The sequence below is a fragment of the Poecilia latipinna genome, unplaced genomic scaffold (genome assembly GCF_001443285.1).
Source record: "Poecilia latipinna isolate Pla-1442-1.1 unplaced genomic scaffold, P_latipinna-1.0 Scaffold1351, whole genome shotgun sequence".
In the NCBI taxonomy this organism is placed as follows: Eukaryota; Metazoa; Chordata; class Actinopteri; order Cyprinodontiformes; family Poeciliidae; genus Poecilia; species Poecilia latipinna.
Genome location: NW_015113967.1, coordinates 154,992 through 176,583, shown reverse-complemented (window position 1 = coordinate 176,583; position 21,592 = coordinate 154,992). Strand labels below are relative to the sequence as shown.

At 39.7% G+C, this 21,592-nt stretch overlaps 3 protein-coding genes across 5 annotated transcripts; all 3 read right to left on the bottom strand.

The window, feature by feature from the left end:
- Positions 1 to 1,386: 1,386 nt before the first annotated feature.
- arhgdia (Rho GDP dissociation inhibitor (GDI) alpha) lies at positions 1,387 to 11,587 on the bottom strand. The gene is made up of 6 exons (XM_015056055.1): positions 11,481 to 11,587; positions 4,059 to 4,259; positions 2,918 to 3,001; positions 2,435 to 2,511; positions 2,248 to 2,311; positions 1,387 to 1,607 (listed from the first exon to the last, which is right to left on the bottom strand). The coding sequence occupies exons 2-6, from the start codon at positions 4,246 to 4,248 to the stop codon at positions 1,405 to 1,407; spliced, it is 618 nt and encodes a 205-aa protein (XP_014911541.1). The 5' UTR covers positions 4,249 to 4,259; positions 11,481 to 11,587; the 3' UTR covers positions 1,387 to 1,404.
- A 1,112-nt stretch (positions 11,588 to 12,699) lies between these two features.
- alyref (Aly/REF export factor) lies at positions 12,700 to 16,912 on the bottom strand. 2 transcript variants are annotated; one of them, XM_015056053.1, is made up of 6 exons: positions 16,524 to 16,912; positions 15,001 to 15,159; positions 14,755 to 14,902; positions 14,398 to 14,461; positions 13,468 to 13,642; positions 12,700 to 13,380 (listed from the first exon to the last, which is right to left on the bottom strand). In XM_015056053.1, the coding sequence occupies exons 1-6, from the start codon at positions 16,773 to 16,775 to the stop codon at positions 13,366 to 13,368; spliced, it is 813 nt and encodes a 270-aa protein (XP_014911539.1). In that variant the 5' UTR covers positions 16,776 to 16,912; the 3' UTR covers positions 12,700 to 13,365. The 2 variants fall into 2 exon arrangements, with proteins under 2 accessions (XP_014911539.1, XP_014911540.1); XM_015056054.1 differs by lacking the exon at positions 16,524 to 16,912 and adding an exon at positions 15,612 to 16,517.
- Positions 16,913 to 17,655: 743 nt separating this feature from the next.
- mcrip1 (MAPK regulated corepressor interacting protein 1) lies at positions 17,656 to 20,673 on the bottom strand. Of its 2 annotated transcripts, none has more exons than XM_015056056.1 (5): positions 20,569 to 20,673; positions 19,856 to 19,942; positions 19,633 to 19,751; positions 18,481 to 18,585; positions 17,656 to 18,374 (listed from the first exon to the last, which is right to left on the bottom strand). In XM_015056056.1, exons 2-5 carry the CDS (start codon positions 19,861 to 19,863, stop codon positions 18,310 to 18,312), a joined length of 297 nt encoding a protein of 98 aa, XP_014911542.1. In that variant the 5' UTR covers positions 19,864 to 19,942; positions 20,569 to 20,673; the 3' UTR covers positions 17,656 to 18,309. The 2 variants fall into 2 exon arrangements, with proteins under 2 accessions (XP_014911542.1, XP_014911543.1); XM_015056057.1 differs by having other exon boundaries at positions 19,856 to 19,937; positions 20,569 to 20,669.
- Positions 20,674 to 21,592: the final 919 nt, after the last annotated feature.

Below are 21,592 nucleotides of genomic sequence, written 5' to 3'. Positions count from 1 at the left end.
TTCTGATCAGATCTACACAGTAAATCACAAATTAAGACCAAAGTACTGGATGATAATCTAAAATCATTTATATGCAACTTCTGCGGTTTGAACAAAAACAAGCGACACACACACCCACCCAGTCTGAACACTTTAATTTGAACACCAGAGATCCATAAACTGTAGGCAATACAGACAGCACACAATAAGTTTAACCCACCTCACTGAGAAGAACCGTCAGCCCCGTGACACACGAGGCTAAACGAGGCCAAACTGACGTTCATTTACATATGGAGTGTATAAAACGAGAAAACACCTAGCATGGCCAGCTGTGTGTTCAACCGTTAGCGTGCTTAAAGGCTGAGGTTTGGATACTGATTGAGAGACGATGGGTCTGGAGGCACAGTCAGCAGAAATAATCTCCACGTCGTAAAGTGAACGGTTTAACGCGTCCTGTATTCGACTCAGCATAGAAGACACAGCGATCGGGACTCTTAGAGTTCAGTTTTAGATTTTCAGACCACTACAAAGAAAAATGAAGAAATGAATGTTATCCAACAAAATGTGTACTGGAGTAATTAAACCTGAAGCAAAGACAAACTCTTAGCTCTGATTCCATGTGTTAAAACAGGCTCACATACTCAGAAGGCAAATGGCTCAACAATTTTTTTTCCTAGATCTTCATAACTGCTATTAAGGCCACGTAGATGCTAATAAGAAAAAAAAAGGAAAATAATAAAATACCTGATAGGGTGAGAACGAGCGGCAGCTAAAGCTAAATGGGGCTTGTGGGGTGGTTAGAGGTAACTGTTTCCCCCTGTTCTCCGAGTAGATTATATCAAGATCCAAACTATTTGGAAGTCCAACTAGTTTTAACGAGACCCAAGTACGTATAATCTGCTCAGAGGCTTTAGCTGGGCTCTGTTCAAGAGTTACGTCCAGCAGTGATTGCTAAATCTGCGCTAGCAGGCGTTCTGCGTGCTGCTGCCCGAGGCAGACCATGATGATTACACAGAACAATGAAAAATGTTAGTAAAAGAAAGAATCGGTGGTACAGGGGGAGAGGAAATCCTACACTGATGGGTTTTTTTTTCCTCCACCGTTTTCTCTTGTATAACAAACCATCTTGAAAATCTGGATTGTGCACAGTTTGCTTTCTCCATTTTTGAGGATTTAATACTTTATCAGAAAAGGGTGGGTGTAAACGAATTAATTGTTACAATTGAGGGAATGATGATGAATGACGTGATTAAAAGCTAGAAACAAAAGGTGCGAGAGCGGAAGGGAGGGCTGTGATGGACGGAGAGAGCAGAAGCCTAAGACGACATAATGCGGAGAGAAATCCTTGGAATGACAGCAAGACGAGGAAAGGCTGGAAAAACGCCGAGCGGGGAGGAAAGTGAACGAGACGCAGCGGGAAAAAAATCAGTCTTTCCAGTCCTTCTTGATAGCGAGGCTCCACTCCCAGGAGAGATGGTCGTACTTGTCGTCGTCTGTGAACTTGGACTTGATGTTGTAAGTGCCGCGGGCCAGCATCCCTTTGGGGGCTTCCTCCAGGGTGGTGAGGAACTCGTATTCCTCGTCCGGTCTCGGGCCGTAGCTTCCCACCATGTAGTCCGACTTATCCACTGCAGACGAGAAAAGGAGGGAAAGGAGACAGTGGCATGAGCAGAACATCTAGAATCTAGAAAAGGAGAATCCTTCTGACCACTTTCCTTCTCCAGGTAAGATACTGACAGCTCAGAAACAGTCCAAACATCCCCACCTTCCGATATAAGTTGCTCTAAACAGATGCATCTGAACAAGTGAGTCATAAAAGTTCATTTCTGTAATTCAATCCAAAAACAGAAACTTTGTTTGGACAAACATCCCTTAGCAAGTTGCACTTTGACCCCGCTGTTTTTCTTGGCATTAACAAACTTCTGCCATTGGTCTGGCTTCACATCTGACCATTTTTATTAGAAATGATGGGAAATGTGTTGGTTTCCTGGTATTGAAACCAACACATTCACTTTTTTCGTTCATCAAACTGAAAAAAAGGGGAAACGTGTTCTGGAAAATACGTTACATCTGAGCCTGCATGCAGAAGGGACTGGTTCATAAAGCAAATGGTAAAACTACATGTTTTGTTTTAAAACTCATAGAAACAGGAAGCATGTTACATAAGGGATTCTGATATTTCTCCACCTGCACTGAGTTTTTGGTGGCTTTAACTTCGAATTGCAACCAACTTAGAAAAAAAAAAAAAAAAAAAAAAAACATTTTTACCTTTGACTCCTTTCCTGAATGTTTGCTGATTGTATCTCAGACCTGAAACGATCTCTTTGTTCACCTGCAAAAAGCATCATGCATTATGCTTTCAGCAATCATTAAAAGAAAAAAAAAATCACCATAAATTTCAAAACATTCAGCAGTTCTAGACTAACAGAGATGCACAGAATGAGAGAACCATTACCTTGAAGTTGATCTTTATTCTGTACTCAACTCCCTCCTTCAGTGTGAATGGGTGCTTCTTGAAGTTCTCCAGGTCTCCTGAAATGTAGAAAATAAAAGAAAAATTTATTCTAGATATAAAAAAAACTTGGAACAAATTGTTTGCTTCAGTCTTAAACATTCTTCGTTTTCGTGAGATGGTGAGTGCACCGTCCACCAGGGGGCGCAGTGAATAAAAACAGGCAGCAGTTTTCCTTCCTTGTTATACCCATTTTGACCACTGAGAGGGGACAAAGTGCGCCATCAGGAAGTGGCTAATTAACCCACTTCCATAAGAATCTCCTCATTGCTAATTAGCAGGCTAATGACGCAGCGTCTAAATTTGCGCAGAGGGAAGGGACTGCTTACTGTGTGTAGTGATTGGACTTCCTTCAGTATGAGGACAGAGGTAATGCTCCTCCTCCTGCCCTTTGACCTCTAAAACCTGCAGCTGAACAGTACTTACCCTGCAGGTCAAGGATCAAGGGAGCGGGTGCATTTTCACACATCAGCGTCATCCGTGTCACCTGGACATTTGGTGCAGTGGGATCTAGTAAAGAGAAAAGTTAAATAAATGATGGGCACCGTGCGTTTTCTTCCTCTAAAAGCACTCATTAGGCAACATCTTCCTTCAGCTGATTATTTGGACATCACATTGTTGTTCTTCAGACACATCCTGAGGACTGTTTCCTTTTTCAGCCACAAAAAAATAAATAAATTCCACAGAAGTTTGTTTTTTTTTTTTTTGGGAGGGGGGGGGAGGAATGTTAGGATGAACAACAACAGACTAGGACATAATTGTGAAACAAAACAATAAATACAAATTAAAATCAGAAAATGTGGTGTGTATTTATATTCCCTCTAAATCAATAATTGTTAGAACCACCTTGCGGTGTAATTACAGCTTCTAGTTACTTCTGGTTTCTCTCTGCACAGACTGAATGACATTTTTGCCTCTTCTTTGCTGCAAAGTAGCTCAACCAGATTGGAATGAAAGAGTGAACATTTTTTAAATTCTTCACTCAAATTCTAAAAAGGATTTCCGCCTGGACTTTGACGGGTTACTCTGGGGAATTCACAATAACAAATAAAAGGGGATTAAAAGCCAAACAATCTTTATTAGAAAAGCTCTCATGTGCTGGTCAATCACATAAAGCCTAAAAGAGCAATGCTGTTTCACTGTGAAGAGTTCAAAAGGTGCACACTTTTCCAAAACACTGTAAAAGTTTGGCATATTCAAAAACTGCCTGTAGTGATGGCATGCGGAGATAAATGGAAACTTCTGACATGTGACATCAGTTTAATCTCGTATAACCATCTTTGTTTATATGAGGAGGCCCTACAACACATGGAGGCATTAACCCATCATTAAGCCCAAAGCAAAAGAAGATGGAGGTGCTGGTTGGCTTGGCAAAGCCTTTGCAACACTCGGATGTTTGTATGATGAAGTAGATGGGACTCATTGCTCTCTGTCAGGCGGGATAAATATTCGTATGCGAGGATGTCGATCTGAGTTGCCCTGTTTTCACAACAAACAGCTGACATTCGATGATGGAAACAACCGACGGGCCAAACGGAGCGGATAAATGAGTCGGGTCGGCACGAACCTGCGACCACGGCAGCCTTGCCCAGCAGCGCCTCCTTGTACTTCCGCAGGCTCTCGTCATCTTTGTCCAGCTCCTGGATCTCCTGTAAGCTCTTCTGTGCAGGAGGTTTGTAGTTTATGTCCGATTCTTTCTCCTCGTTGGCCGCGGCGATCTCTTTCAGCTGCTCCGGTGTGAGGTCCTGCTCTGCCATGGTGCACTAGACTGTGGCGACAGAGAGGGAGGGAACGATAAAAAATGGAGGAAACGGAGGGGCTCCTTTTTATTTTTTTAAATGAAAACTACAAGTGAAGCAAAGAGGCAAAGAGTCATGGCTGCTGAGAGGAACCTCTGTGAACTTTGACCTGAGGACACAAGCTCATGTACAAACAAAGGCAGGTTTACACAATGAAGCACAATATAATTTAAACACTTTTAAGCAGAGTTAGAACAATTAGTCATAGTCAGGTTGGTTTAAATGGCATAACTTAGACTAGCAACAATCACAAAGAATTAATAAAGTTGCATTAAAAAAAAAGAAACCTCGTCATTCTCCATCTATAAAGGCATCAACTAACAAGCAGAAGGTACTTTAATGAACTTTTACACTTTGATAAAATCAAATAAAGGTCATTACATGTGTTTGACGCATTAATGACCTCAAAGTTCCTTTTTTTATTATTATAACCCACTAGCTCTACGAAAGATCCTGCAGCAGCGCCTGTATTTTCTCTTGTGTGCAAAATACAAGGATCTCAAAGAAAAGCGGAAATCGGTATTGACCTGAAAACTTGATCGGTGCATATCTTGTTGCAGAGCCCTGGTAATGTTGGAGTAAAATTAATGAGAACAGCTGGTGAACACATGCAGAGCAAAACTTAATGAGAGCCAAGCAACACCTGCAAACAACAGCTGGATTACACTGCAGCCATAATGTGGTTCTTGACTTATTCTGGTTTAAGACCTGAAGATGGGAACACACAAATCAGCTTAATGTTTTATTTTTTATTTTTTGGGTGGTAAAAAAAAAAAAAAAACATTTCCTTAATTTAAAGAAGTGACCCTCAATATGAAGCCTACAGCAGATTTACCTGCTGGCTCCTTTCAGCCAACAAGAAAACACCCTCAAGCACCTCAGTGACGTTTTTCCAAAAATTCAATGTTGAAAAGGCCCGGCTTCACGAGACAAGCAAGGATTTGAAAAAAATAAAACAAAGGGTAAAGAGTTGATCAAGAGCGAGGAAGGTCTGCGACTCCATTAATTACATAAAATGGGTGAGAAGGAGATTGGTGCTGAATGTTGGTAAAGCTGGAAGCAGAACTGTTCTGAAGAGAAAGAGGAAGGTGTCAGGACAAACAGTTTCCTCGTGTTACAAATTACTCTTCCCCTATGAAGACAATCATTTCGCCCTCTAATTTATGACTCTCGTTAATCCGTTTCACATGCCAGGTGCTGTTTGTCAAACACAGACAGTCAAACAGACCTAAAACTCTCAGAAGGCAAACAATCGTGACTGATGCCAGCTGATGAGGCCAGCTGCACCTGTTCAGAGGAGGCAGAACACTTGGGAGTCCAAAGCAAATACGCTGCTGCTCATCTGTGTCCAAACCTCCACACATGTGGCGATTAGGAGCTCTGAACGCAGCTCGGTTTTCCCAACTAAGGGCCTCGGCGCACCCAAAAAAAAAAAAAGTCCAAAAATTCCTTTGAAAGCGAGTGCATGTTTGGGCCGGTCAGCAGTGCGAGATTGTTTGGAGGGAAACCAGGAGCAGATAAGGCAGCAGTGCTGTAATTTTCGTTCTTCAAGAGCTTGGGGAGCAGGTTGCTGGCTCTTTTTTTTTTTTTCTCTCTTCTCTTTTCTCGCTTCCTCTGCTTGACTCCTCTTGCAGCCACGCAGTGCAGCAGCATACCAAACTGTCCCACAGCAGGAAGTGCTCAGTCAACTCAGCGACACACAACGCTCTACTGGAAACTACTGCAGAGGTCGCGCAGTTTGGTTTGAACTTCCCCATCTTAACTTGGATGTTTGTGTGACCACTGATCCCAAATTGTGCACTTATTTTAAGACAGTCATGTTCTCTTTTTGTTGTTAAAATTAACGCAGGCAGATGAGATAAAACAAGAAGCGGGAGCAAATACAAATCTACTTAAACTGCAGTTTTAAAAGGTCCTTTTAATGGGATGCAGCAGAAGGTGCTCTGCAGCCGCACACTGGTTCTCAGAAAACTTTCACTGATTGCACAATTTGACAAGAGAATGGAAACTAAAAGAGCAGCAACCACCACACTTTTTAAAAATTGCAGTGACTAAAAACTACAACATTTTAAAGTTAAAATGAGCTCATCTGTAAAGCAGCAGACTGCCGGCTAGCATGGCTAACCAGGCAGCCTTTACCAGGTGGTGAGTATATAGTTAAAATAAGCTGTAGTAACATGTATGACTGGAAATTACAAAAATAAAACTGAATTTAGCTAGTGTTTATATTTAAATACCTTTTTTTTTTTAAAAAATTAAAATACCCATAAATGACTGGGTTTTGTTAAACATGAATCAGCCTGATGAACACTGCATTGATTTATGCAGTGTGTTGAGCCAATTGTTTCTAAAGTGTTATGCAATGATGACAATATATCACATTACTTAGAGATGCCTTCTTAATCAAATGTGGCATTTCTGGTTTAGTCATTTAAAAAGGTCCACATGCTCCATATAACAGTCAAACAATGCTGACATCATCACCTTTACAATGACAGCCATTTTTTTTCTCTATCTCCCTCTCTCTCCAGTCTCCAACAATGCGAGCTGTGGGTAAAGTTGCCAGAAAGAGGCCCTGTCATTGTTGGGCCTGCTGGGAATAAGCCCTTGCGGTCATGGGACTGAACGTTCTGCTGAACTTGGGAGTCTCGGCCGGCACCTGAACAGCTCCGCAGCCTGGATAAACTGTTTGCCTGAGCGGACTGAGCAAGCAGCAGAAAGTTACAAACACTCCAGACTTGGCAGCGGCTCAGGCGGGAGATTAGGCCCGTTCCTTAGGAACGACGCGGAGGCTCTCGAGACGTTGAGTTATGGCTGAGAAGGCGTTTTTGTTTTTTCTTTTTTCCCTGCAAAGTAGAATTTTGCTGATTAAGGGAGAATTGTTAGCAAGTGGGTCAGCTGTCCTTTCTGTCCTTTTGTGGACAAACTGCTTTGACCGTCACCTGAGACACGGTCTCCCCCCCCTGCGTGGCTGTAGCGTCCATGTTGCTGATGCGAGGTATTACATCGATACCCAAACTAATCAAGCACTACCGTTTGAGAAAGTTCAGTTTTCACAGGGCTGAGCAGCGATCATAAACATGTTATTCTTCTTTCATAAAATCATCAAATTGCCTCCATGTTTTATGACCTGCTACCTTTTTAACGCTGCTTCTGATTTATTGTGAGTATACAACATGCAATTTAATCTCTTCCTTATTCACCGTCATTTACAAAATGTTTGAAGTGAAGCTAAAACATAAAACCCGGTCAGGCAAGATTTCAGAGCTCCATCCACAAACAAGTCTGGCGGGGTTGGGTGTTTATGTTCACGCTTTCCATTAAAAGGTCAGAGACAGACTGGCCAGGAAGCAACAACAGAAATATGCAAATGAAGCTGAAATAGTAACTGTAGTAAGAGTTGAGATGCACCGCTCGAGCTCTTCCTTCCCGGTACAGATTTCTGTGTTTTCTTGGAAGTCTGCCCCGTCGGTTCAGTTGTTCCATGTGACAGAAAACACCATCGACTGCAGGTTCTTTGAGGGAGGTGCTCGTTTTCAATCAAACATAAGACTAAATTACAAGGTTACAGCAAATCATGCACCCAGGCAATCATATCTGGATTAGATATATTCTTCTGTTACGTTTATTTCAATTAGAGGAGCAAACCTCATGCTGTTGGGTGGTGTGTTTATAATCTGAAAATGGCTCTAAGTTTTTGTTTTGATACATTTAAGGGCAAAAGCCATCTGTGATTTTTACCAAATGACTGGTGCATCTCCATTTCAGTTTCAGTTTTGGATTCTCGATGCTTAGACAACGTTATTGAGAAAGAAAAAAAAGAAAGAACAACTTTAAAGCGAGCCATGGCACCTTCTGCTTTACAAGTGTTCAATGTTAAACTTTATGTTCAACATAACCACTCAATTTTCCCCAACTCAGTGAGAATAATTAAAACCATTGTGACTTTAACACGGCCGTTAACTTAGTGGTTTTGTTCTTTCAGAGCCGCTGTAACACAGACCGCTACAGGAGATTCTTTCCGCTCACAGCCATTGCAATCTACAACAACTCTTCAAAGAAACTTTGATAATATGAGTTGCAACATTTCATTTCTCTCTTAGGAATAATAAAGGATTTTTGAAGCTCTAACCCAACTTTTTTGTTTTTTTTAGAGCAACATATGTGTTTGTGGGGATCTATTTTTATGCTTTAACAGATGTATTGCCACACTGTTTTATCATAACAGTTAAGAAGAAAAAAATATAATGATGCAATTTTAAACCCAACAGCAACCCCTCAGTAACATAAAAGCAGCCACAGATGCAGACCTAATGTTGCGAGTTTTGTCCAAGATGACTGAATATGCACTCAGCAGGCAGGAAGGGACTCAACGGGAAAAAGAAAAGTTTGAAATCGGACATTTTGGTCCTCCAGCTCATAATTTACACATGGGAATGCTCCAACAAGGAATAAAGCTCATATTCACCTTAGTGACAACAGAAGAACACGAGTACTGTTGCACTAATGGTGACTGGGGAACCTGTATGCTGTGACATTTAGCGGAGCCATGCAGCTGCTTTGATCCTTTTTGGTCTCTTGGCGCTGAAGTCTCTTCATGCAACACCGAGTGTAACCAAGACCTTTGGACCCGTCCTTTCTAACAAGCGCAGCTATGGTTCCTCATTACGCTTCTGCTGTATTGCTTTTGCAAGCAGACTGCCATGGCTGCAATCATGTTTAGGTAAACCCAAAATTCGACGTTTGATAAGGTGGTGATAAAATCGAGCGATGCACGTTTAAAAAAAAAAAAAGAGTCTTGCATGCCAAGGCAGCGCAGCAGCGGCAGCCATTTTCTGCTGTCAAGAAGTGACTGCAAACTTCCTTTTTCATATGAGGAGGAGCGCAATGATTCACATCCTTTGGTGTATTAAACCGCAGAAGCGCAGAGATGAAGCTCAGCTCATCTTCTTCGTACTTCTAAAAGACGCTAAAAATCAACAAAAGCCGTTTCAAATGCAAAAAGAAAAAAAACAAAACAAAAAAAAAAAAAGCACTGATACTGATGCTTACACCAGTACACTAAAATATGTTGGTTCCCAGTAAGTTAAGGACATAGAGCAGAAATTGCCCAAAGCTTTGAGGAAGTGTTGCAGCGCGAGCTTAGAGCTGATGCAATGCAGAAGAGCTCAACGCCAACAGACCAGGGGGGTTAAAGAAAGAGGCGACAGGGTACTTTTGGACGAGAAGGTCTGAAGTGGCTTGATAACCGCCATACATCTGTAGGAAAGAATTTGATTAATTTCGGGTAATAAACGTCCACATAAAGAGCAGCCTGTGGGAACCAAAGATGCAAAACACAACTATTCCAGGAAGGTCCAGAACAAAGAGGAATAAATAGATCCTGAATAGCGCCTGCAACTAAAGGAAACCGGGAGAGGATGGGGGGCAGAGGGGAGCTCAGGTGCAAACTACGAGACATACAACGATTAATTAATGTAAAAATGAAATATGTAAAGAATACTGAGGCTTATCTCAACTTAAAATTGTTGCATAATATCCCACAACTGGTGGTGGGGGAGGCAGGGGGTTGTTTCATATTTTGGCTGTTTACCAAAGCTACAGAAGAAAACTATTTTCTAGCTGTCAAGCTGGCCTAACACAAGGACAGACGCTTCATTGTATGCGGAGGAGGCAGTCATACCTGTATACCTTCCCCTGCGAGGCTGAACAGAAACAGGTCACTGACATGATTGTTTAGAGAGGCAACTAAAGAGGACTGCTCTGGCACGAGAGGATGAGGGAGGAAATGTTTCCTACAACACAAAGATTTTTTTTTAAGCCTACAGAAGAATATTAATTGAGAAGGACTTATTTTCCTCAATTGGAAGGTCAAAATCCAGAAAACAGATCTTTATCTACTTCCATTAATCAAAATTCACCATTCTCACTCTACAAATACACGAACCAACAGACCATACAAATTCCTGAGTTTATTAATAATCAGATAATGGTTTGGCTAGCAATACAAGGTTATATTTATTCATCAACATTATCTCTTTTTATTAACCTCATGTGTTTTAGGAAAAGAAATCAGAATTGGCTTTTTTAGATTTTGATATTGGTCTTGAAAAGCCAGATCAGTCTGTCAATGTTTTAAACTTTTCAAATTTGGTTCTGACCCTAGCATTCCTCACATTGAGCTGCTAGGAAGTTGAAACATTTTTGTTATAAATACAAAGCTTTTTTTTCCCCTGCTTAAATTCAACCTTCTTCGGTCTATCAGCATACAACAGAGAGGAAAGGAAACGCTCAGTAAGACATCCGGCCATGCAAGCTTGCAGATTTTCAAGCTGAGCGGAAGTCAAAATTAAAAAGTTTATGGACAACCAAAGATATAAACAGATGTGAAGCTTACAGTAGAGCTGAAAAGAACCCAAGACCGTTATTTCCTCAACAGGAAGGAAAAGGGAGGATTCACGGTTTAAGAGATCTCTTGTACAAATCTATCGGCAGCCATTCAGTGAAACACAAAGTCTCAAAATCAGGAAAAAAAAAAAGTCGATTGAAACCGATTTGATCTGAGCAAGTTGGCCTTGAGCACTTCACTGAGGAGGCTTTCAAAATAAAAAACAAAAAACAAAAAAACAAAAATGGAGGCAGGTTTGAGGTGTGAACTGAATCAAATTTAAACAAGGCTGAGTACCAGGAAGTGAGTTCAAATGTTCTTCGTAAAGCCAGCCACATGTCAACGGCGTCACATATGCATTTCTTTCTTAAAGTAAACCAATGTAGTCGCTTTATTTACACTTTTTACCTTGCACTGGTTAATGCATGCGCTATATTATAAGTTTATTGTATTCAGAGGGCACACTTACCTAACCGCCTACACCCGGAAATTCACAACTGAACCGTCTACGTTCCCCGTTCAGGGCGGATAACTTAATGAGTCACTAATAAACTTCATAATAACAGTTTGAAACACTGATACTGACATAAAGTCAATTTAATTTGAGACGAAAAACTACAATTTTTTCGACGGAAACTTTCGTTTTGGCAAACAACTAGTTCCGTTCAAAAATGTTAAAATAATAAATTATAATTCTGTCCCGAAGCAAAAACATTACAGATTTAGCAGTAGCAGCTAAGTGTTGGTCGCATTAAATTGAGTCAATAAAAGTCTCTGCAGGGTGTTTTCTGTGTAGTCTTACCGTTTCACTTGTGGTTGGCTGGGCCAGTCTCCTGTGAATGAGAGTGAAGCGACGCGGCGGAGGAAAATCTGAACAAGAGACCACTCACTGCCATTTCCGCATAATCTCCTTCAAAATAAAAGCATGCAAACAAAACTACGAGAAAATCTCCCACTGAAAATTCTTACCAACTATATTTTATGAAACAATGCGTCAAACCTATAAAGAGTCACACGTTTAAACTTACAATTAGACGATTTTTGCCACATCTTATAATATTCACGAAATTCATAGCTTTCCTGTATTTTATTCATTTAGAAAAACAAGCCTCAACATCTTACGTGCCCGAAGCAGGGTGATTGTTGAATGAATTGCGCCTCTTGGGAGTCCCTTCATTTGAATAAGGAGGATCAGCGCGATGTAGATGAACTGAATTTAAACCAGACACCAATTTATTTATAGTCAAGTAGACATAAATGTAACTAGTAGAAAATTGGTTGCGCAACTCATAGTGGCTCGTTGTGAACCGTGGGCGGTCTGCCATGTTGTCTTTATCAAAAACAACCACAAGCAGATTCTAAATGCAGAAGCTTTACTTAAATTTTACTAACATCGATTAAATAAAAGCAAAGAAACAGCATGCTATCAAGTTTATTTACTAAAAGAGAAAAAACTTGAGGCACATGCATTGTAAAACACAACCCACGTTTTTATAATCCCCTATACATAGAATACTAATTGTCCTTATTAGGATTTAGCACTGATTATCCCAGTGTTTGCACATATTTATATAATCAAGAGGAGAAAAAAAAAAGCAAATGTTTGGAATTATATTAAAAAACGATGTACAGCTTAAATTCTAGTAGCTGACAATGACTGGACTAAATTACTTTTCTGGTTGATTTGAGGTGAGATTTGCATTCTAAACTGTGGAAACACTAGAAATAACGTGATTATTTTTAAACAAATATTGCTCTTCTGCTTTTTTAAGAAGATTTTGGTATGCAGAAGTGTTTGAACGCACCCGAAAAAATGCTACATTTTAGGGAATTAATAAAAACTTGAGATACTTGTTTTCTTCCAGAGTGGAGATTTACTTTAATCCTGAAAATCCCACCGGAAGTGGTTCTCGCAAACCTTTAAAGGAAATACTTCCGGAAACCAACACTGACATTTCTGAGTTTTACAAATTTGATCTCTTACTGTTCATGTCACAATTAAGTCCATTTCAACCCAATCATCATTTGCACCAATGCGTTTCTTGTACGTCTCCTTATATGGACTCAGAAGTGGTGCCAGTCCAACAGAGGCCATACTAGAGCGGGAATATCTTAATACAGGACGACACCTAGTGTCTGTATTGTGGCATGACAGAATTCTCGGGTCTATTAAAACCTTCAGTACTAGACATCAGTTAAACCTCCCAATAAAGTAAAAATATTTCCACAAGCATCCCAAAAGATTAATTTTATATTTCGCATAATCGAACACCAAATACATACATTTTAAAACACTGTCAAACTACCAGTGATGAGGAAATTTTTTTTCACAACATATGTTGGAACATTATATATAACAAACCAGACATTACAAAATTCATAGATGCATAAATCCAAGACTTTTTGGTTAATATACACTGCAGGTTTTATTACAAGTTTCATTAACTACAGGGCAGAGGGGAGCTGGGATACCCCAATTCAAAAACCTACAGTCAAAACCATTTTTTTTTCCATCAAAAAAAAAAAAAAAAATACAGGTAAAAAACACTTTGGAGTATTTAAAAGAATAGACTGAAACACTTTCAAATCACATCAGAAGACAAGTGTGTGTAAAACATTCTGCACATTTGTAACAACCACCCTCTTCTGCACAGAAAGGAAGGGAAGACAACTAAGAGCTTCATTTCTTAACTGGTGTCCATCTGGTAAAAAAACACAAACATAAAAAACATCAAGACAAGTGTAAAACATTACCAAACGAGATCTACTGTATTGTCAGCTGGACATACCCTGGCGTTGTAGGCGTCTAATTGTGCATCAAGCTCCTCTGCTGAAAGCGGTTTGCTTCCGCCACCTCGGCCACCACCCCGTCCTCTCCCTCTGAAGAAACCTGAACCACGGCCGCCTCGACCTCTTTGCATGCCAAAGGTGCGATTTCTGTTCATGCCCCCAACTACGACCAACCTGAAATAAAATAAAAGGGTAAAAGCCAATGTATCCATATTTTCTAAATAGAATATTTTATGAGTTTGCATACAGTAAAATGAACAAATATCTAATTTTTTAAAAATAACATTTAGTGCATAAATAGTGCATTTATTTAGTGTATGCTTGATTGTAGCAAAAAATGCATCTCAGGCAAAAAAAAAAAAATCTTCCAATATTAACATGAAATGCTCAAGCACTTTCTGCTAGCCTTAGCATCAGTACAATGTTGTTTTTTTTTTTAATACATGAATTGGTTAATGAATTTATAGAAAAAGTTGCTATGAGATTTTTCTTTCACACCAGGTGAAGCTAAACCGATGCCAAATGAGTTTTGAGAAGCACATTTCTACAGAGTTTTATTTTTATCTTAAATCCAAAATTTATACATTTTGTACAGTTTCAGCTTAATTATTGCTCTGATCGTGTTATTTTTCAGCAAATGGCCTTTAGAGCCTGCATCCTCTGGTTAATTAACAAATTACTAAAATTGAAATTTCAATAACCGATACACTGTTAATCATTTCAGCTCTAATCAGAACATCGCAAAATGTTGAGAAATTTACCATCAAATACAGAACACGCACACAAAATTATGAATAATAATGCAAGTTCATAGGAACAAAATGCCTTGGTTAAAAATAGAAGTAGAACAAGTTATAATGGCAACATGAGGGTTGCAAAGGGGTGAATTGACCAGACTTCTTAATCATTGAATAGCAACCCTAACTCACCCCTGCATAGGCCGCCTCTGTGTGTCAATCTGTGATGTGACGAGTTGAATGTTCATTGGCCGCCCTAAAAAGACAAATTGAACACCATACATAGAAAACATCAATGCATTTTGTAGGTTTGAGAAAAAAAAAAAAGAAAAAAAAAGAAGCAGAATTTCTGGCCAAATATTTCCTCTCACTTATTGTTTTTCATTGGCTAGTTTTAACACAGGGCCAACCTAAATCCTCCAGCTATAAATGCAGGTAAAAAAAAAAAAAACAGCACATTTGCAGAAAGAGTAAAGACGCAGAATAACTTAACATGACAATATACTGGCCACACTACAGACCAATACTAAGCTTTGATCTGAATCGTACCGTCAAGTGGGATGCCATTATATTGCTTCATGGCCTTCAGTGCATCTGCTCTCCTCTCAAAATGGACATCAGCTGTTCCCAGGCTTCTTCCTGAGCGATCGTAATGAACGGCAGCCTTCTTCAGAGTCCCAAATTCAGCAAAAAGTTCCAAAAAAAAAAAAAAAAAAAAAAAAAAAAAAAGAGTGAATTTGTATCCGACAACAGAAAGAGTAGGCAAGCAAGGACTGCAAACAAAACGTAACATACCTGAATGTCTGCGTCTGAAACACCGAAGTCCAGATTGGAGACTAGGAGCTTCCCTCCAGTTTCCACACCACCTCCTCCGCCAGCGCCGGCACTACCATTAAAGCCTCCGAAGCCGTTGTCGAACATGTCGTGCTGCCACTTGTCGGGGAGCTGTTTAGGCTGCAACAGACGAAAGAGAACGCACCTGCTGACTTCAGGATCCCCTTGCCTCTCTGTCAATCACAGAGTCCACACGTCTGGGTGTTGGGGCAAGCAGGGGCTCCACTTCCAACATGGCCAGGGTGGTCAGTTCCCTTAATGTAAGAGGGGTTGGTCCCCAAAACGTTCCCTGCCCACCCCATCACTACAAGCAAGCGAATCAGTTCAAACAGAAAGACAGCTCATTGAAAGCAAGGGGATATAGTGGAGAATTACATTTATAGGACAGACAGGAACTGATCCTTAGCAACATTACAAAATCTCCTTAAGCCATGACTGCCCAAAGTCAATAAAGTAAAAAAAAAAATTAAAAAAAAAATAAAAATAGTGCAAAGTGAATTTCATAGCCCACACCCAAAAACAAAAAACCCAAAACTGTACACTAAACCTGAAAAACTGCCCATACTAGCTACCAGAAGTTCCCATTGTTGTGGTGCCATCTGCGCCTCCTTCAAAAGGCCCTCCAGAGAGGCTCCGTTGATACACCGGGATCTCCAACTGAAGCAGCCGCCTCCAGCGCTGAACCGCCCGTCCTCGAGCACCGGAGAGTTCCTTGTCGTCTCGTGAATGTGGATAATGTCCATATGGTTGAAAAAAAAATGGAACAGGGCCCCATGCTCTTCTTTTTACTAGCGTGGATTACGTGAGCGTCCATTTTGAGACCACGCCATTTTGACTGGGGCTTTGTTTGGGGTTTTTCCCCCCCCCCGCGAGGCACTCTTTAATAGCCAAAGGATGGAGAATTGCCTTATAGGGAATATATCAGGGTATTAAAGTCCACTTTTCCATCCATAAGAGCCAGGGAGAGTGGTTGAAAAGCCTTCAGAACAGGCCTCGATAAACCCGCCAGCCACTCCCAGAACAAAAGGCCGCCTGGTCGACGAATAGGGAGAATCACGGTGCTCCCATTAGTAGGAAAAACTCATCTGAGGGTCAGCATTTTCGATGATGTGGTTTCCTTCTTTCCAATGCGAGCTGGGGAGCAGTTATCGCCTCCAACGTCTGGCTTTAAATTTCGGGTTGTGGATTCAAAATGGCGCCGTTGAGGCCTAGCCATCCGCTCTTCTTGGAAAATGGTGTAAAGCCATTTGGCTTGTGGGAGAAGGGACGCATTATAACAAACAACTTCCATTCATGCTTAACCGCGAACTACAGAGCTTCCCCATGAAGGAGAACTCGGCGGCTAGCTTTCATTTTTCGCTTGACTTAGCAAGCTGGCAAGAGGATTAGCTAGAAGCAAACTGAAGGACGTTAACCGGGAATTTTCAGCTGTGTCGAAGGTTTTTTTTTTCCTTTGACTGCTTATTCCTCTAACATTCTCATACCCTGCTGTAAGGCGTCGGCCTGCCTCTAGCGCGGTTCAGGTTCTGTCGATTCCTCATGGGGCCGGATCCGCCGCCTCGGCCTCCAAATCCTCCACCGCCGCCGCCTCCAAGTCGTCCGGGGCCTCCTCCTCGGCCGCCGCCTAAGCCTACACGGCCACCTCGGCCGCGGCCTCTTCCTCCCCGGCCTCCACCTCTCTGCTGCCTGTTCTGCTTGATAATCTCATCTAGAGACATATCCATTTTATCGGCCATTACTCTGCCCAAATAATACTAAACTGTGAGGAAAATATAAAATGTACACCCTAGACTCTTTTGGTCCCTCTCCCTGCCCTTTCACAGCACTGCTCCGTCGACTGAACACACACAATAAGCTAACGGCCACACAATATAAACAGCCTCATTACGTAACACGTATATTCCGACGTCAACACGTCCATCAACGTAAAGGGAAAACGCGCCCTCTTCTGTCTGGTTAAGTGCATTTAGCCTGACTACCTGACTCTTCTCTATGGAAGAGTGATATCGAAAGAAAACCATGAGATATCGTTGTACCAGAAGTCATGTTAAATGGGATATAAATTACGTTTTGACCAGCATACCTAGTAGTGCAAAACACACAATCCATAATGCACCACTTCCATAAAAAACGCAGAGAAGCCGGTCACTGCACATAACCTCCCAGTTCATTGTTTGTAAGAAAATCTCAATAAAATACTGCTTGCAGTTGTTGCATTACAAAATGAGTGAATATTTTTGTAGGAGACCTTTTTCATTCATGCACATTTTTGAAGACTCAGTAAGGAAAGTTGCCATTTTTACACTTAATAAGCCAAATTGAATAACTTTTGTTACAGCTCTAAAAATTTAGTCACAAATCACCTAAATATTTACACCTTCCTGTCATCTCCAATCTCCAGATCCATCAGTCTGTTTACAGAGCTTAAATAGAACAGTGCAATCTTGCTAATATATATCACTGGGCTTGAAATTACAGATGTCCTACAAACAAAATTCAGTCTTTAATTTTAACCTCGCCTTCATGTAATCCAAATTTAAATTTACAGTCAAAAATGTAATTCAGTGACATGGGACTACAACTTATCAATATTTATGCAGGATCAATAGATGCAAAGCTACTGTAAAAGTATTTTATTCAACATTTTTGTTTCAAGGCTTTGAGCAGAGAGGTTAACTAAGGGCTGTAAAGTTAAATCCACCAAGGGCAAGAGGTGGTTTAATCAAAAGGTTGGCCTTCAACATTGTATTTTGGCTTCCAATACTTGCCCATGACATGTTTTCAAATGTGGTCGTTTCACAATTTATCAATCTATTTTCCGGAATGAAACAGAAAAGAAGTGATCCCCTTTACAATTTCTTCCAAACATATCTAAGTAGTTTTACTGTTGTTTAAGACTTCAGTCTTTGTGTCCTGTTGGGCTTTGCTCTGTGCTTCAGCAACAGTTGTCAGCAAATTTTGATGAATCCCCCCGGAGCAGTCTCATCCACACCACAAGCATCAATATGAACACTTTGATACCTGAAAAGATGAGAAGGGAGAATCTGTTCCTCTTAGAACCCCAGTTTTTTTTTTAGTCATTGTCAACGGAAAGAAAAAAAAAAAAAACAACAGGTTGCTATGGTCCATCGTATACAAATGAGATTTGTATTCTGTTAGACTTGCCAACAGGGTCAAGTTTCTGGCTGTCAGAGGGCAGAGAAATGAAAAGTTCTTGAGGATAATGGATGAATAATTAAAAAAAAAGTAACAGGAACATGACAGAAAAAACTAAGACTTCTTGGAGTCCTGTGTGTTGCGCCTTTTTAGGTCACTCAGGTCCACTGGTGTGAAAGCTGGAAAAGCAGACAGGAAAGAGGTTGTTAAAGCTGTCGACTGGTTTAAACCATTTCGAATGACATTAAAAAGCATATTTATATAAAATTTATTCTGTTAACTTACAATGTAGGTTAGGATTTGGGTTTTTCTCCACATACTCCTGTGGTCCACGGTCATTGCGTTCACTATTTTGTGTTGATCTGATATCTCGGAGCACACACTGCCAGGCTGGGAGGAAAAAAAACATAAAGAGAACAGGATAATATTTGTTACACCAAAGAGCCACTTACAAGGACACATTGTAAAATAGTTAGAAGAAAATTAATTTTATACAATATTCACCATATTTAGTTGCATATTTGGCAGAGATGTATAAAATTAGTCTTTACTAGAGAGGTATGATCACACACTGATACATTTAAATTTACTACATTTATTCATTTGGGAAAATAAACCTGTTATAAGATGATTTTAACAAAATCCCCAGAGGCACAATTATTGGTATCCCCCCCAACCATCCATTTAAAATAAATATATGATTTTTAGGATGATCAGAGCTTCTAATTAGTAATCAATGATCTTCTGTTTTTCTACCCAAAACCTTGGTAGAAAGCAAAGTATCCCTCCACAGAAAACATTGTGTCAATGGATCTTTTAGGGATAAGGATCCCAATCATTTGGACAAATCAAAGCACAAAGCGGTCACCAGACGCAATATCAATTTACTTCTGTGACAATCTTGAGTCCAAAAGTTGGAAAAAAATATTGTATGGACAACGGTTCAATTACCTCTTAGCAAGAAGAACTGGTTCCAAGGACATAGAAAACAGATATGCATATAGGAGCAGCAACTCAATGTTTGTGAAATAAGTTCTGTTTCATAGTTCATTGAACACAAAATTTAAAACCATTTTCCAAATTATCTTCACAGCAAAACAGCTATTGGTTCAACTAGAACAACAACAAAAAACATGTCTAATTGGCTAGTTCGTAATAGTTTGCAGCCTTTTTAAAGTGTGTAAGATTTTGAAACAACATCAACCCATCAGCCTGTAAAAAAAAAAAAAAAAAAAAAAGACGCTGAAAGAAAAATACAGATTGAAACATTTAAAATTTCAAAAGGCGCTTTACTTCCAGAAGATGTTTTTGTAAATGTCAATATGTTGCAAGAAGGTCCGACCAAGATTTTTGTCGGGCAATGCGATTCAACTTTAGTGCCAAGATAAAAATATATATATATGATTTTGATACAAAATTGTAGAACACAGTACTTACTATCATGTATAAAGCGCACATTCTCCTCATGTGCTGGAGTAAACAGCTCCCCACTGTTAGTCGGAGATCTGGGGCTTGAGGTCCTCTTGTAACTATTCACCATCCTGGGAGCAGATGAGCTTCACACATATACAAAGAATAAAATCAGCAACTAAGCAGCAAACTACACTTTAAGTACAGTTGACTATCAAGCACTTGACTACTACCATAACGTTTTTCAGACCTGGTCATTCTGTTTGCAGTCTGTACTCGCTCCTTGCTCCTCTGTGGTGAGTGGATTTAGAGGGTTGCAACAACTCGAAGTCCTAAACTTAAAGCCCAACAGAACCATTGTAAGTATTTTATCATAATACTGGACATTCATTTTAGTTTTGCATACAATACAAGCAATTTCTTTTGATCAAATCCGACAGGTATACTAGCTTGCAGCCAGAGTTAACAGCTCCTTGCTAGCTAATCATCTTAAATAAATTAGATTATATAATATATATAAGATAAACACAGCAGAAGTATTTAATGGCTGACACAGTGGAGTGTTTTATTTAAATCTATACTGAACAATATGTCTGCAACGTAAGGGGTTAGCTAAAAAATAAGCTTTTGTTTACGTTTTGACTCGAGTAGCTTCAATGATGTTAGCTGTTGGTAACAGAGAAATTATCACAAAATTTTGACAAAACTAAACATAACTAATACTGTTTTCTGGCATACGCGTCGCCATGCTGTTATCATATGGGGTGCAACCAAAACATTTCAAACATAGTCATTTTACCAAGCTAACAGTAGCCTTGCAGCTAACTCGTTAGCGATTTACATTGTTAGCTTGTTCCAGCTAATATGTCTGAGTTATTACTGGTAACTCGTTTATTAGGGCAAGCTCGCCATAACAATACGTTCATGCTGTCCTTTAAATAAGCGTTAAGATAAACAACAAACCTTCGTTGATTTCTTTCCTTTATTTCTTTATTCAAAGACTTAGTACGCCAAAAGATGTAGCTAAAAAATCGTTGCCAATGCCAACCAATCACTTCCGGGAAGAGATGCGGAAGAGATACGAAAGACTTTCAAAACAACTAATAAAATTCTAAAAAAAACAATAATAAATAAACCAAGTACAAACATAAAAACAAAATTCTTCTTCTTCTTATCATTCTTTTTCACATTTTTTTTTATCTTAAAAGGTTAAAGTTAGGTTTTCTTTTTTTAATTTTTTCTTTACATTACCATACCTCCGTTTCCATTGAGAAACCTTAACAGGACACAAACTCTCAACATGTTTTTATGCAAACTTAATTTGTTTTCATGTCCTTTTCACTAAAACTGTTGACTACTCTGTGTTGTACAGTGACAGACATATTCACACAGTCGTTCACACATGCACATAGTGCTTTTTTTATACTCTGACCATCTCATGTTTCTTGAAATCCACTCTGAGGTTTCCGGTCCTTCCCAAGGACAATTTGGACATTAAGAGCCAGCAACTGGACCATCAACTATAATTTTATTGCTTCAGTTTTTCGAGGTTCATTGTTGCTTTCCATAATAAAACTGCTACAGCCTTTTATTTGTAACAAGTCCTTTATTTATAAAAAGTACAAAAATAATAATTGTACTGAAAATTATAAGACTTCAAATTTTCTGTCTTTTTACAACAAATAACAGTGAAATACATTTGTCAAAATGCTGTGGAGGTGCAAGAGCTTTCACAAAACAAGACCTGCATTTTTAAGCTTTCTGAACAACATACAAGTAGGTTGTACCAATCTGATCGATCCTCTTTCTGCCCAGCAGTGAGGGTGCACAATGTTGTACAAAACACTTTATCAGTTCAGATTCTTGTGTAGATTGAGCCATGATTTGAGAGGACACAGTTTACAGCCTGCGTATAGGCTAGCACAAACACAAGTGATAAAAGATTTTAACAGAAAAACTCTGTGTTCATTCTCCAAAAATGAACACA

Bases quoted from the DNA above. Each gene is read 5' to 3' on its own strand.
- arhgdia (XM_015056055.1), bottom strand. From the start codon at position 4,248: ATGGCAGAGCAGGACCTCACACCGGAGCAGCTGAAAGAGATCGCCGCG. The intron at 3,002-4,058 runs GTTCGTGCCGAC...TCTCTTTACTAG, and splicing joins CAAGGCTGCCGTGGTCGCAG to ATCCCACTGCACCAAATGTC. The intron at 1,608-2,247 runs GTAAAAATGTTT...TCTCGTCTGCAG, and splicing joins ATTCAGGAAAGGAGTCAAAG to TGGATAAGTCGGACTACATG.
- alyref (XM_015056053.1), bottom strand. From the start codon at position 16,775: ATGGCCGATAAAATGGATATGTCTCTAGATGAGATTATCAAGCAGAAC. The intron at 15,160-16,523 runs GTATGAGAATGT...CGTCTGTTGCAG, and splicing joins GGCCGACGCCTTACAGCAGG to CCTAAACAGCTCCCCGACAA. The intron at 14,903-15,000 runs GTATGTTACGTT...TTTTTTTTTTTG, and splicing joins TTTCAGACGCAGACATTCAG to GAACTTTTTGCTGAATTTGG.
- mcrip1 (XM_015056056.1), bottom strand. The intron at 18,586-19,632 runs GTAAGTACTGTG...TTTTCCTCCCAG, and splicing joins TGTGCGCTTTATACATGATA to CCTGGCAGTGTGTGCTCCGA. The intron at 18,375-18,480 runs GTAAGTTAACAG...CTGCTTTTCCAG, and splicing joins CCCAAATCCTAACCTACATT to CTTTCACACCAGTGGACCTG.